The 14,536-nt window shown below is 48.1% G+C and overlaps 1 protein-coding gene across 3 annotated transcripts in view; it reads left to right on the plus strand.

The window, feature by feature from the left end:
* MCOLN3 (mucolipin TRP cation channel 3) overlaps positions 1-14,243 on the plus strand; it is a 29,131-nt gene extending 14,888 nt beyond the window's left edge. For all 3 annotated transcript variants that reach the window (XM_084756374.1, XM_084756373.1, XM_084756372.1), the window contains exons 7-13: positions 2,727-2,826; positions 5,361-5,473; positions 5,552-5,701; positions 9,874-9,975; positions 10,065-10,187; positions 12,176-12,382; positions 13,148-14,243. In XM_084756374.1, the coding sequence (XP_084612500.1) occupies positions 2,727-2,826; positions 5,361-5,473; positions 5,552-5,701; positions 9,874-9,975; positions 10,065-10,187; positions 12,176-12,382; positions 13,148-13,282 (930 nt within the window). In that variant the 3' untranslated portion in view covers positions 13,283-14,243. The remainder of the gene's footprint in view (positions 1-2,726; positions 2,827-5,360; positions 5,474-5,551; positions 5,702-9,873; positions 9,976-10,064; positions 10,188-12,175; positions 12,383-13,147) is intronic.
* The last annotated feature ends 293 nt before the right edge of the window (positions 14,244-14,536 follow it).

The raw sequence follows: 14,536 nt of genomic DNA on the forward strand, positions 1-14,536 counted from the left end.
GTAGGGGTGAATTATGTCCCATAATATAATATAATGACCATAGAGGAGGTTTTCCATGGAAGAGCACCCAAACCTGAGTAGGATTTTAAACTGTACTGTATATGCTGATCCTGGCATTAACCAGCGAATTACAAATTGTCAATATTATTTGATTTTAAAGATTTGAAGCTATCACCAAGTCTTCTCTATCTTGAATTTGAGACGTGACCATTTCAGAATTCTTAGAGTCTTGACACCTTCTTCGCTGAGTTTTGTGATTCTTTAGTTGGAAACACACTATTTCCCAGGCAGTGTTCTGGCTTGCACTGTTCTCTTGTTTCAGCTTTTGTTTTCTGTTTCTCTTTCCTCCCTTTTTATATTTCACCTGATTGACACTTCACTCTTTAACCTAGAATTTTCTAGGTGTTTGACATCATCTCTGTTAGGGTGGAAGCTCCTTAAAGGTTTCAGTCACTTTATTAGTTAATATCATTTCCCTCAACAACACACATTAGGTGATGGTATTATTTGTTGAATGAATCAAGAAGATGCATGTGAAATCTGAGTCTTTCCCAATGGCTCAATTCTGATAGCTAAATCTCCAGTATATTCATAATAGATTCATTGAAACAGTATTTAACTTTTGCCTGCATGTGCTAAGTTGGATTTCTAACAGAAAAAAAAATAGTTCATTTGCTTTCATAAATCTCACATGATATTTTCTCAGGTTCTTTCTTAGGTCTATGGACATCTGAATTATATTTTGTATGTGTACATGTTGTGTATATGTATTCACATATGTATGACACATGGTGTGTATAAGTGTGTGCACATGTATATATGTGTTCACATGTGTGGACAAAGACATATGTGGATACATACGTGTGTGCACATGTGTGTAAAGGCCCACAGTTAACATTAGGGGGCTTCCTTGATTGCTTGCCCCTTCACGAATTGAGGCAGGTCCTTCACCAAACCCAGAACTCACCAATTCTGGCTAGTCTGACACTCCCACTGGCCTAGGAGGTCCCTTGTTTCAGCTTCTCAAGTGTTAGAGGTAGTCATCATGTCTGCCTGGCTTTCACATAGATTGGAGACCTGAGCCTCATCCCTAATGCTTGCACAGCAACTGCTTATGACTTCACATGTCTTAACCTTTGGTCTGTGATACTCTCCCTAAATCCCATCCAGCATACCTTCCTCTTGGGGAGATGCAGCATCTTCCGAGGCTTACTGGGATGTAACTCAGGTGATTTACTGAGTCCCTGTCAGTCCTTGAGGCTTTTCGTGTGGACAAAGAATAATTTTTCATTGGCAGGGACTTTTACCTGTCAAATGACAGTGGCAACTCCTTGTGTTCCTCAGCCACTGCAGGGAGGGCAGGCAGTGGCAGTGGCTTCAGTTGTGTAGAGAAAGAAGCTGATACCCCATCTTGAGGTACAGACAGAGAGGCTAGAGTCTTTGAAATTCCTTAGAACTGCACACCTGAAGCTGTGTCTGCCTTCCCTGGGTGGAGAGGCTTCAACTACATTCATTTAATGGCAGAGAGGGTTTTGAGCACTTAAAAAGAGTTCTCCAAGAATTGCATAGATAAATATAATATTTTGATTATATTCTCCAGTACTGTCTCCCTCCAGCTCTTACCAGACCCCGCTCCACACCCCCTCCCACTTAGTCCACTTTGTCTGCCTTCGTATGCATGGAGGGTATTCCCCAGGGCATGGACAGCTTATCAGGGGCCACACATCCAGACAGAGATACTCTCTCTTCCAGTAGCTAGCAAGGGCCAAGAGCGCCTCAGCTAGGGGTGGAGTTCCTGTGTCTCTCCTATGCTGGAAAGCAGACTGGCTTGATCCTGCACAGATAGGCACCGTTGCTGTGAGCTCATGAGGGCCGTAGCCAAGTTATGTCCAGAAGACACCGTTTCCCAGCAGCCTTCCCCATTTCCCGGCTCGTACAGTCTTTCTGCCCCCTCTTCTGTGATGTTCCCTGAGCATGGGGGTGGGGCGGGGTGAGATAGATGTTCGTTTAGGACTGAGCAGTAGGAGAACTTCTAAGTGAACATTTTCTATCCTTTGGTGCAAAGGGGAGAAAATGTAGCTGGATCTCCTTCTCTCTGCATAGAAGAAGCAAGAGGGTTGACACGGGAGGGCGACAGAGGGCATTGTGTGGTAGCTCAGTGCTGCTCACACCTCGCATCTTCGCCTGCCTATCACAGAAGCAGGATGTGCTTGCCATGCTGTCCCCAAGCCCTTTGAAATACACACCATGCCAGTGATGGAGAGATCTAGGCCCAGAATTTAAAACACAAGACAGAAAACCTTTCCACCTGGTGCGTCTAAGGACATTTATGACCCGCTTCTGTGTTCACAGAATTTGCCTGAACACCAACAGCTTTCCGTTGCTAAGGACCTGTTGGAAGATGGGCAGAGCTAACCTATTCAAACTCAGCATCGGGTACAGGAAGGAGGGGAGAGGCACTCTTGTTTGCTAAGGCGTCCGAGGCTGAAATGCATCCTAGAAACGTGGGGTTTAGACACTAAAATGTAGCAGACCTAACTCAATATCATCAATTCATAGGGAAATAAAGGGGCACTGCCCAGGGATTAACAGTCCCAGCTGGGCAGAGGCGAGGGTCCATATGCCCTGTGTCCTCCAAAGAATTGCTTTCTGGTGAAGTTAGAGGCCAATTTGGCTCCCAGACCTAGTCATGCACCGTGGACCGACCCCTGTTCCTGTCCTTACAGATAACGCTCGACAACAAGGCCCACAGTGGAAGAATCAAGATAAGCTTAGATAATGACATTTCTATCAGAGAGTGCAAAGATTGGCACGTATCTGGGTCAAGTAAGTAATAAGCTCCACTTGTGTTCGGGATGGTAAGTAAATCCCTAAACATTAAGTAACTGCCTGCAGCAGGTAAGGACCACTAAGTAAAAGACTGGGCTGGTCCCAAGTCCCTTGATGCTTGGTAAGCAGATTGGTCTGTTGCAGATGTCCAGTGATTCAGTCAGTCTACTAAGTTAGCAGCATCCTGTGGCCCCTTACCTCTGTCACAGTCCTCGTCTGCCTCCTCCTTACCAACTGCACTCAGAGCTCTGCCACTAAGAGCCTACGTATACCTATTTTCCTCGTTTTAATATTTTCCAACATCTCAACAAGCACCAGAATTCTTACATTTACAGAGGAAGAAAACCAAGCCTCAGAGGTGACCTGTAGTGACCCGTGTTCTTAATGCGCGGGAGAATGACAGATCATGGTTGTCATCTGTCTGGCTTAAAACGTGGAGTAATGTGTGAAAAGTCTGTTCTAAAAACACGAACAAAAATTCAGGCCAGAATGAGTCCTGACCTCAACTGGAAAAAACACTGCCAGGAAAAGATTTATCTGAGCCATTTTCTAGGCTCTTTTATCACACGCTGTCCACCCCCCGCCCCCCACCTCCCTGCCCTGCCTCGCCCCACAGTTTCTTTGTGTAGCACTGGTTGTCCTAGAACTCACTCTGTAGACCACGCTGGCATTGAACTCACAGAGATCCACCTGCCTCTGCCTCCTGAGTGCTTGGAATAAATGCGTGTGCCACCACAGCCCAGCTAGGCCCTCTTAAGCAGCCCAAATGGAAGGCCATGTTGCATTTCCCTATTACAGGAGAAATTACATAGATTCTACCAAGAAGAGCCAGCGTCTCACACACCTGCTAAGATGTGCTTTCCTCTGCTCTACATAAGACAGTTGGAGGATCTGAGCTGGGTCTGAGGTGTGGGAGTGTTGTTCGTCGGACCAACATGAGGGTGATCACTGTTGTAGGGGTTGTGTATCTTGAGTCACAAGCCTCATCACTGCCACAGACCTGTCTGTGTGGAGTGCCAGCCTGCTTTGCCCTTAGTGAGCGGCATCACAGGGACGGGAAATGGGAGCATGCAAAGTGCCTGGCACAGAGGCTGCCTCTCAATGTTTGTTTCATGGCTTTTAAGCCTGTCTAAGGCAGAGGCAGACATTTGGGCAGCCATTAGAAGCTGCTGTGCAAACATCAAGCCGTGTGCTTTGCTACAGCACTGGCTGAAATGGTGGATACGGTGGCTGTTGCTGTTGCCTCTTCCTTTTTTTCAACAGTACCCATCATGTGAGCCAGGAAGCCTGGCAAGCTCATCACTTCTTATCTCTCAGAGCTCAGTTAAAGCCTTGGAGAGGCCTCATCCCTGGCTGGCTCTTCCAGTATGGTGGGATAACTCTGAAACATTAGCCATATCTGGAGGCCTCAGGGGCACATGACTTCCGATTCAGTAGTTTTATGGCAAGAGCTCGGGATGTCCCCTAACACACTGAAAACAAATACAACGAAACAGAAAACCCGGATGTAGAGTGGCAGGTGCTGGAAGGAGGCTGTGAGAGTCTGAATGCCGATTCTGCCGCTTACTCTTGCTGTTGTAACCTAGGCAAATTATGGGACCTCTCTGTGCCTCAGTTTTCTCAAGTGAAGAGTGGGGGGTGATCGTGACAGCTTTCACAGGGCTGTTGTGCAGGAACTGGGTCAGGTGAGAAGCGTGCCAGCACCGCCTGTGGTTGTGCCCTCACTCCGCCTGCGTGCATTGCCCACACACCTGTTCATCCCTTTCCTTGCCTCCGTGCAGCAGACACTATGTGAGGTCAAGGCCCTTGCCTGTCTTGTTTACCACTGTGTTCCAGCAGCTAGGAAAGCACCAGGTGCAATACGGTGCTTACTGAATATTTCGTACCCAGCCAAGCAAGTTAACAAGCAATGTAGCAAGACTTATTAACTGACTGATTGGCTTCGTGTGAGGGAATTTCACTCTGTGCAGCCCAGGTTGCCCTCAAACTTAGTATATAATCCAAGCTTAGCCGAGGCATCCTGATAATCCCGCTGCTTCTTGCTCCCAACCGCTCGGATTGTGGGTGTGCACCGTCACACTCACAAGGAGAACCTCTTTGGCATAAAAGCCACAGGCTGATAATTAAAGAGGTTTGATTTGGGGTGTTTTCTTTTAAGGAGGGACCCTCAGCTTTCTTTAAATACTAATGGATAGAATGCTCACTGATGTCTTTTGGCCGTCATTCTGCAATGCTGGAATTAGCTAAGTTCTTCTGAAAAGAAGTCACGTCATCACATTAATAATCACCCTATTGCCAGGTGCACTCGGCACTCCCAGCACTCGGGAGGCAGAGGCAGGCAGATTGTTGTGAGTTCGAGACCAGGCTGGTCTACAAAGCGATTCTAGGACAGCCAAGGCTACACAGAGAAACCTTGTCTCGAAACCTCCCCCCAAAATCATCCTATTAATAATATATCCCCATCTTAATCATGTCAACAAAGTGTTAATACAATGCCTCATCCGTGTGCGCACTCGGCCCCTGTCTTCCAGTTCAGAAGAACACCCACTACATGATGATCTTCGATGCCGTTGTCATTCTGACCTGCCTGTCCTCGCTGGTGCTCTGCGCCAGGTCTGTGATTAGGGGTCTTCAGCTTCAGCAGGTAAACGCTGCTCCCCAAGATGCCCCGCTGACACGCTTGGCTGCAGGGAGCTCACAGTGTCTCTCCTCTTCCCAAAAGGAGTTTGTCAGTTTTTTCCTTCTCCACTACAAGAAGGAAGTCCCTGCCTCTGACCAGATGGAGTTCATCAACGGGTGGTACATTATGATTATCATTAGTGACATCCTGACGATCGTTGGCTCAATTCTGAAAATGGAAATCCAAGCCAAGGTAAAGCCACTTGTCCCAGTGGTGCTAGCACAGTGGTAAAATGTATTTATCCAGACTGCGAAAGAGCTCAAAGCAAAGCTTTCTCCTGAGCCTTATACTCAGCTTGGTACAGACAGCAGTGGTTTTCTTAACTCTAGTTAAGTCTTGACTTCCCAGGGACTCATTTGTAGACCAGGCTGGCCTCGAACTCACAGGTCCTCCTGCCTCTGCCTCCCGAGTGCTAGGATTAAAGGCATGCACCACTGTGCCCAGCTAGTTTTTTACCTTTCTAGTCCTGTTATAATTAACTGTGCATCGCCTAGGACACTAGTTATAAAGCAAGGCAGACTCCAAACCCAGGGGCTGGGTCAAAGGGCAGCTTGCCTCTATCTTCTGACACAGTCGGGGTGGGGCTCGAGGTTGGCAGTCATTCAGGGACCTAAACTTTCTTCATTTGGTCTTGGCCAGATGTTAAGGGCTCATCCTGACTTCACCGTCAGCACAGGAGTGCCTCACGAACCAGCTACAGCCTGTGGGAAGTGAAAACACCAGCTGCTGGCAGCTTTCCGGTGTCATGTGGCCTGGGCTTAGGAGTAGCAAATTTCATTCCTGTCCACACACTCTAGACCAAAAATAGTCTAACCCACCTGCAGGGGCGACCTGGGGAATAAGTAGACATATGCTGAGAAGAGAGGGACAAAATGTTTCTCACCATGGGCCAGCTGCTGCCATATATGGCTGTATTTTTGTGTGGTTTAACTTTATGGAGCCAAAAAAAAAAAAATATATGGTGGCTTTGTAGTAAATATTTATTTATTTATTTATTTATTTACTTATTTTTATTACTTTTAAGATAGGATCTCATGCTGCCCATGTTGTCTTCAAATTCCCCATGTAGCTTAGACTGGCCTTGAACTCTGATCTTCCTGTCTCTGCCTCCAAAATTCTGGGATTACAGGGAGACTCTGTATATGGCATAATTCTTTATTTTTACCAATCTCAGCTATCATTACCTTCAGTGAGCCCAACATTTCCTTCATCTTCGGGACCACCCTCTTCTCTTGGCACATCCCCTGCCTTCACCTCATTTCCTGTTGCATAACTGGAAGAGAGGCCCCTTCCACAGCCCCCCACGCCCCAGCCACCTCACGCCTTACTTGGCTCCAGTGCCTGTATGTTGTGATAGTGTGATGGTTTAGGCTCCTGTCCAAGGCTAGCTCCTTCGTTTGCCTCTCAGAAACTGTATCCTTAGTGGAGGACACAGCGCTGGTTACTCTTTCTTCTCTCTAGCAATTCTTTCTTTCCTCTAATTCTCTCATAGCATGGCTTTGCTTCCTTTGCAAAATAAAATTCCCAGTTCCTTTATCCACCTACTTCCCCATGTCTTTGCTCCACTTTATAGGATAAAAGATCTCAAAATAGCAACTGACCCTGCTGATGATGCTGGTCCCCTGCCCTTGTTCTTCTAGTGTTTTCCAACCTGGCCGCCTCACTTCCCCATGGAGACCCCTTTCTGTTGCTGTCTCCTGGATCATTACACTCTACCTTGACCCGGCAATAGCTTCCCACTGCTGGCCCGGTTTGTGTGAGTTGCCTTTTAGCTGAGGTGACACCCAGGCTTCTGTCTGTCAGACCTTTCCTTCCTTCCTTGCTGCTTCCCTCTCACACAGCCAAACCCAGAGTGAGAATGCTTCGAGGCATGCTGCATGGACTGCTCTTTTCTGCCACTGCATTGGTATTGTTGTCCGGACGGACACACACACACACACACACACACACACACACACACACACACACCTATACACCAACATTTGTCAAATCTGCATCTCCACCTTGGGACGTCTCTGTGTTACAGCCTAACTATCCAAGTGTCTTCTATTGACTAGATATCGTCTCAGAATTAACATGAGCACCTCAGAACAACCCCCACAGGCCTCCTCAGTTCAAATCTTCTTCTCCCAAGTCATCAGCCTCTCTCCTTCCCGTCACTCCAGGGGCCCTCATAGTCCTCTAGCAGTATGCTGCCAGCCACACAGTAGTCACTTGCTCATGTCACTCCTGGCCAAGGCTCTCAAATTTCCCCAACCGTTTCTTACAAAAACAACATAAAGACCCATGAGGTCTTACACTGCCCACCCTGACCCCCACACCTCCACACTGCATCTGTCGCCCACCCTGACCCCCACACCTCCACACTGCATCTGTCGCCCACCCTGACCCCCACACCTCCACACTGCATCTGTCGCCCACCCTGACCCCCACACCTCCACACTGCATCCACTGCCCACCCTGACCCCCACACCTCCACACTGCATCCACTGCCCACCCTGACCCCCACACCTCCACACTGCATCTGTCGCCCACCCTGACCCCCACACCTCCACACTGCATCCACTGCCCACCCTGACCCCCACACCTCCACACTGCATCCACTGCCCACCCTGACCCCCACACCCCCACACTGCATCCGTTGCCCACCCTGACCCCCACACCTCCACACTGCATCCATTGCCCACCCTGACCCCCACACCTCCACACTGCATCCACTGCCCACCCTGACCCCCACACTCCACACTGCATCCGTTGCCCACCCTGACCCCCACACTCCACACTGCATCCACTGCCCACCCTGACCCCCACACCTCCACACTGCATCCACTGCCCACCCTGACCCCCACACCTCCACACTGCATCCACTGCCCACCCTGACCCCCACACCTCCACACTGCATCCACTGCCCACCCTGACCCCCACACCTCCACACTGCATCCACTGCCCACCCTGACCCCCACACCTCCACACTGCATCCACTGCCCACCCTGACCCCCACACCTCCACACTGCATCCATTGCCCACCCTGACCCCCACACTCCACACTGCATCCTTTGCCCACCCTAACCCCTACACCTCCACACTGCATCCGTTGCCCACCCTGACCCCCACACCTCCACACTGCATCCGTTGCCCACCCTGACCCCCACACCTCCACACTCCATCCATTGCCCACCCTGACCCCCACACCTCCACACTGCATCCACTGCCCACCCTGACCCCCACACCTCCACACTCCATCCACTGCCCACCCTGACCCCCACACCTCCACACTCCATCCATTGCCCACCCTGACCCCCACACCTCCACACTGCATCCACTGCCCACCCTGACCCCCCCACCTCCACACTGCATCCATTGCCCACCCTGACCCCCACACTCCACACTGCATCCGTTGCCCACCCTAACCCCTACACCTCCACACTGCATCCGTTGCCCACCCTGACCCCCACACCTCCACACTCCATCCACTGCCCACCCTGACCCCCACACCTCCACACTCCATCCATTGCCCACCCTGACCCCCACACCTCCACACTGCATCCACTGCCCACCCTGACCCCCACAGTCCACACTGCATCCACTGCCCACCCTGACCCCCACACCTCCACACTGCATCCACTGCCCACCCTGACCCCCACACCTCCACACTGCATCCATTGCCCACCCTGACCCCCACACCTCCACACTGCATCCACTGCCCACCCTGACCCCCACACCTCCACACTGCATCCACTGCCCACCCTGACCCCCACACCTCCACACTGCATCCACTGCCCACCCTGACCCCCACACCTCCACACTGCATCCGTTGCCCACCCTGACCCCCACAGTCCACACTGCATCCACTGCCCACCCTGACCCCCACACCTCCACACTGCATCTCTTGGTCAGTCTTGAACAGTTCTATGATGCTCTGGTCTTTGTGTTTGCTGTTCTATGTGCCAAAGGCTTTTTTTAGATTTTTGATTAACTTTCTCCCTCATTTCTTTCAGATCTTTGCTTCCATTTCACTAATTTATTGGGATTTTTACTGCTTATCCTATTTCAAATTACAAGCTCATACTCATTCCTTACCGAACCCCCCGAACCCCCCTGCCCCACCCCCACCCCAGCCCTGCCACACGCACCTCTGGACTTCCTCTTCATCATTTGCCATCAGTGAAGGATGTATCCACTTATTGCTGGGGTTTGCCCCACATGTTCTACCACACTGCAAAGCTTCATGAGGGAAAACCAAACAAACAACTATTTGTCAATTGCTTCATTCTTCACACTCAGAATTACTGGCATATAGCTACTTAATGTTTCTTTCCCGACCGTCATACTGCTATTTAACCAATTTTTCTCATTCTATCTAGAGTCTCACAAGCTATGATGTCTGTAGCATATTTCTGGGGACTTCAACCATGCTGGTGTGGCTCGGAGTCATCCGATACCTGGGTTTCTTTGCGAAGTACAATGTAAGGAATCCTATAGAGTCCACTCTGAGTTACTCCACTGTTTTGACTAAAGGGCAGAAGGATTCTAATGACCTCTCTTGTTTGTGCAGCTCCTTATTCTGACCCTCCAGGCAGCGCTGCCCAACGTCATCAGGTTCTGTTGCTGCGCTGCTATGATCTACCTAGGCTACTGCTTCTGTGGATGGATTGTGCTGGGCCCTTACCATGACAAGGTACTGTCTTAGTGTTCTGAAGAGACACCAGGACCACAGCGGCTCTCAGAAAGGAAAGCATTTGGCTGAGGCTGGCATACAGTTCAGAGAGGTTTAGTCCATTATCATCACGGCAGCATGGCAGGTGGCATGCAGGCAGCTGTGGTGGTGCTGGAGGAGGAGCTGAGGGTTCTACATCTGGATCCACAAGCAGCAAGGCAAGAAGTGTGTGGCACTGAGCCTGGGCTGGAGCTTCTGAGACATCATAGCTGTTGGGGTGACAACAGCTACCCACTTCCTCCAACAAAGTCATATCTACTCTCACAAGGCCTTGCCTCCTAATAGTGCCACTCCCTACTGGCCAAGCATTCAAACACATGAGTCTATGCAGGCCAGTCCTACTGGAACCAGCACAGGTACTGATAGCCAGCTTTCTTCCTGACATTCCTAAGCTCATATAGCAAGGCCAATGGCTTCTATTTTTATAATCACCATTGTTTGTTCACTTACATTTTTGTTTGTGTTCACGTTGGCCTTGAACTCCTAGATGAACTCAAGGATGACCCTGAGTTCTAGTCCTGTATCTCCCAAGTGCTGGGATGGCAGGTGTGTACCAACACACCTAATTTGCTATTGTATCTGTTTAAAAATATTGCTTTCATGTACTCTTTGAAAGTTTTAAGCCGGGCATGGTGGTGCACACCTTTAATCCCAGCACTCGGGAGGCAGAGACAGACATATCTCTGTGAGTTCAAGGCCAGCCTCAACTGGGACAGTCAGGGATACACAGAGGAAACCCTGTCTCAAAAAACAAAAAAACAAAACAAAAACAAAAAAAAAAAAAAAGAAAGAAAAGAAAATTTTACACATATACATATATTTTGATTATATTCATCCCCTACTCCTCCCAACCCCTTCCAGATCCTTCCATTATACTCCCTCCTAACTTCATGTGCTCTCTCTCTTTTTAAAAATAGCTCATAGGGTCTAACTACCACAGCCCACATACACATGGCTGTGGGGCCATCCATTGGAGTACTGTCAACCTACCAAGGATTACACACTGATTCCCCCCAACTAGCAGCCAGCAACTGCCAACAGTGTTTATCCTTTTAAAGTGAACTCCTCTGATCTCGTAAATGAGTCTTAAACTATAGAAAGTCATATGTCTACATTCACGTATAGATCCAATAGTGAGCGCATCACTATTTATAAACCAGTCAAATGATTCTTGTGAGAATCACTGATCTGCATCACTGCCTGGAGTCCTGTTTGAAATGCAGTAGATAATTATGCTCCTTTTACCACTAGTGAAGTCACTGAGTCCATTTGAGTCCACTCATATACATCTATACAACTATAGGGGAAAAACATAGAAATATTTGCAAAGTTTGCTGTGAGAATTTGTCTTGAATGTTAGACGTTGTCTTGAGTTGGATGAGCTTCAAAATGAGACGGAGGACCGTGCGAGTCTGGAACCTGGGTGTCTCTGCAGAAGCATTTAAGTCATTTCAAGGGTCCCTTTCTGTGAAGGGAAAGGAGGGAAGGGAAGGGAAGGGAAGGGAAGGGAAGGGAAGGGAAGAGAGGAGAAGAGAAAGGGAGAGGAAAGAAGAGAGTAGGGAAAGGAAGTGAAGTGAAGGGAAATGGAGAAGGGGGAAGAGAGTAGGGAAGGGAATGGAAAAGAAAGGAAGAGAAAAAAAGAGGGAAGGGAAGGGAAAGGCTCAAGCCAGAAAGGCACTGAGAGAGCAGAACTGTCCTTCCTGCTCTTGTTCAGGCTGCTGCAGCTCAGAGGAGCGTCAGGAAAAAGCTACTTGTCCTGAGACAAAGCAGCAGCCTGGGATGTGGCAGATGCACCAAAGCCAAAGCTTGTGGCTACCTTGGGGTGGTTGTTGGGAGACAGTCACTTGGGATACCAGGTCTGACTATTTTAAGGGTGACGTCATGAACAAGGATCTCCCACACAGGAGAACATGGAAGAAAAGTGAACCTTTCTCACCTCCTTTCCCCAGTTCCGTTCCCTGAACACGGTCTCCGAGTGCCTTTTCTCTCTGATCAACGGCGACGATATGTTTTCCACATTTGCAAAGATGCAGCAGAAAAGTTACCTGGTTTGGCTGTTCAGTCGAATCTACCTCTATTCATTCATCAGCCTCTTTATATACATGATTCTGAGCCTTTTCATTGCATTGATCACCGACACGTATGAAACAATCAAGGTAGGTTGGTCAAAAGCCAGAAGCACTGCCATTCTTGGATGAGTATAGTGACAGTACAGGCTAGTACTAAGACAGAGGGCATTGATGGGGTGGAGAGACGAAACTCAATTTTAAATAATCGTGGAAAAGAAAGAGGTGAAAGAGAAATGGACTTTCTAGAATGAACATCTTGTTTCTTAGTATTTGTGTTAAAAATAAAAACAACAGTGTTCTTTTTCCTGGCACATGTCAGATAATACCTGTGTGCTAGTAATCTTTTACTAGACTAATAAGTGTCAGTAGGTGTTGGGTGTAGAAAATAGATGACATATGGGAAAGGCAGAATTTTGTGAGATTATCTGTGGGAGATGAGGGATGCTCACTGCTGCATAGATCCCAGCTAGGAATCCATCTGCCTGAACCAGGTTTGTCTGGAAACCCATGGGGCTGTAGATAGGCTGGAGTAGAGACTATAGGACTTGGGATGCATCTGGCCAAGTAGTTCCCAGGAGAGGGGTACAGGCAAGAGTCGCATGCCTCGGCGGGCAGACTGGATACAGGTACAGGGGCAAGCTGAGAAGGACTGCTGCTGAGTCCTAGGCCCATTTCATGTCCATATAGCCCAGGAGTGGCTCCAGAGGTTGACACATCCTAGAAATGTCTGAGAGTGCCAAGCTATCCCTCCAGAGAGATCCCCTTCCATTGACAAATGCGCCATTCTAAGTTTGGAGCACAGGCTGCTGGAGTGGGCCTTGTTAACAAGGACTTTTCCATTTTACCCTGTAGCACTACCAGCAAGACGGCTTCCCAGAGACGGAACTTCGAAAGTTTATAGCGGAATGCAAAGACCTCCCGAACTCCGGGAAATACAGATTAGAAGAGGACCCTCCAGGTTCTATATTCTGCTGCTGCAAAAAGTAACTGCTGGGTTTCACTGTGCTTGGGAGGAAAATACAGTCCGGGGCCGAGTCAGGGACAATGTGGATAACTTGTGATCACACGACAGTATGTTCAGATAAGATATTCTGATCTGACTCATGGCTATGACTTAGCAAGACCTGTTTATATATTTTAAAAATATTTAATGCCTTTTCTGCTCACATTAGCACCTTTAAAATAACTGATTTGATGAGGGAGGCTACGGGATGACCATTCTGCCTTAGGGGATGTAGCTCTCAAGTGTGTTCTCTCTACCCCCATTTTACCACACAGTGTAGCTTGTGCCAGTACTGGGAAATAAGCTCTGGTCTCTCAGTGACTTTGGGTGACCCAGTGTCCCTCTCTCAGAGTTGGGATAACCATCATACAGTCGACATCACTGCACCTTAGACACTCCCATTAAAGGAAGACAGAACAAGAAAGAACACCCCATCCCAGCTGGCAGTGGGATGCTTGGTTCTGAAGGACGGCCATTTGTTCTCACATTCACATAGAAGCTTTCTCTGCCCTTCCGCGATAAAGTACAAGGTTGAAAGAGAGTCCACACATGAATGAAAGTGAAAGTGCCTGCTAAGGGTGTATTTCTTTAAACAACAACGGTTTTCTTAGCATCCAAGCAAAGCGTGGGGGAAACTATGATACCACATGCCTTCCACAGGCCATGCAGTCTCAGCAAAGCCATGTGGGGGCCAGAATCTGTGGCTTTATGGATTGACATTCTAGAACCAATACTCAGTTTTAAAAAAAAAAATGAACACATGTAGCTTTAAAAGACAGGAAATTGGACTCTAGATGTTGTAGTCCACTAATGGAGAATTATGAGGATTTCTATGATATAATATTGATTCTGTGTACTGCTTATCTATGTGGACATTAATTTAATTATGTATAATGATGACTTTATAAAAGCACCTTTTAAAAGAATAAAGATTTTCACACTTTATTGTCGTACTAGAGACACAATGAAGATAGCTTGGCACTCAAAACTTGATGTTTAACCATAAGGATGACCCCAGATGTGGGAGGCTTTATAGTGGTATGATCCACCTTTAGGGTACCTGTGGCTTAAAACTGTGTCCCTGAGCTTTTAGTCCAGTGCTTTAGGGCTTAGTTCTAAACTAGTGTCATGCTTATTTTGCTTGCTATGTAATTTATTGGGATACAACATGCATTTTAAAGCTGTGTTTATTATCTGAGAAGTCCTTATACGGTGTTTTTTAGATTAACAATACTATT

Source organism: Acomys minous, assembly GCF_964271855.1.
Source record: "Acomys minous genome assembly, chromosome: 14".
NCBI lineage: Eukaryota > Metazoa > Chordata > Mammalia > Rodentia > Muridae > Acomys > Acomys minous.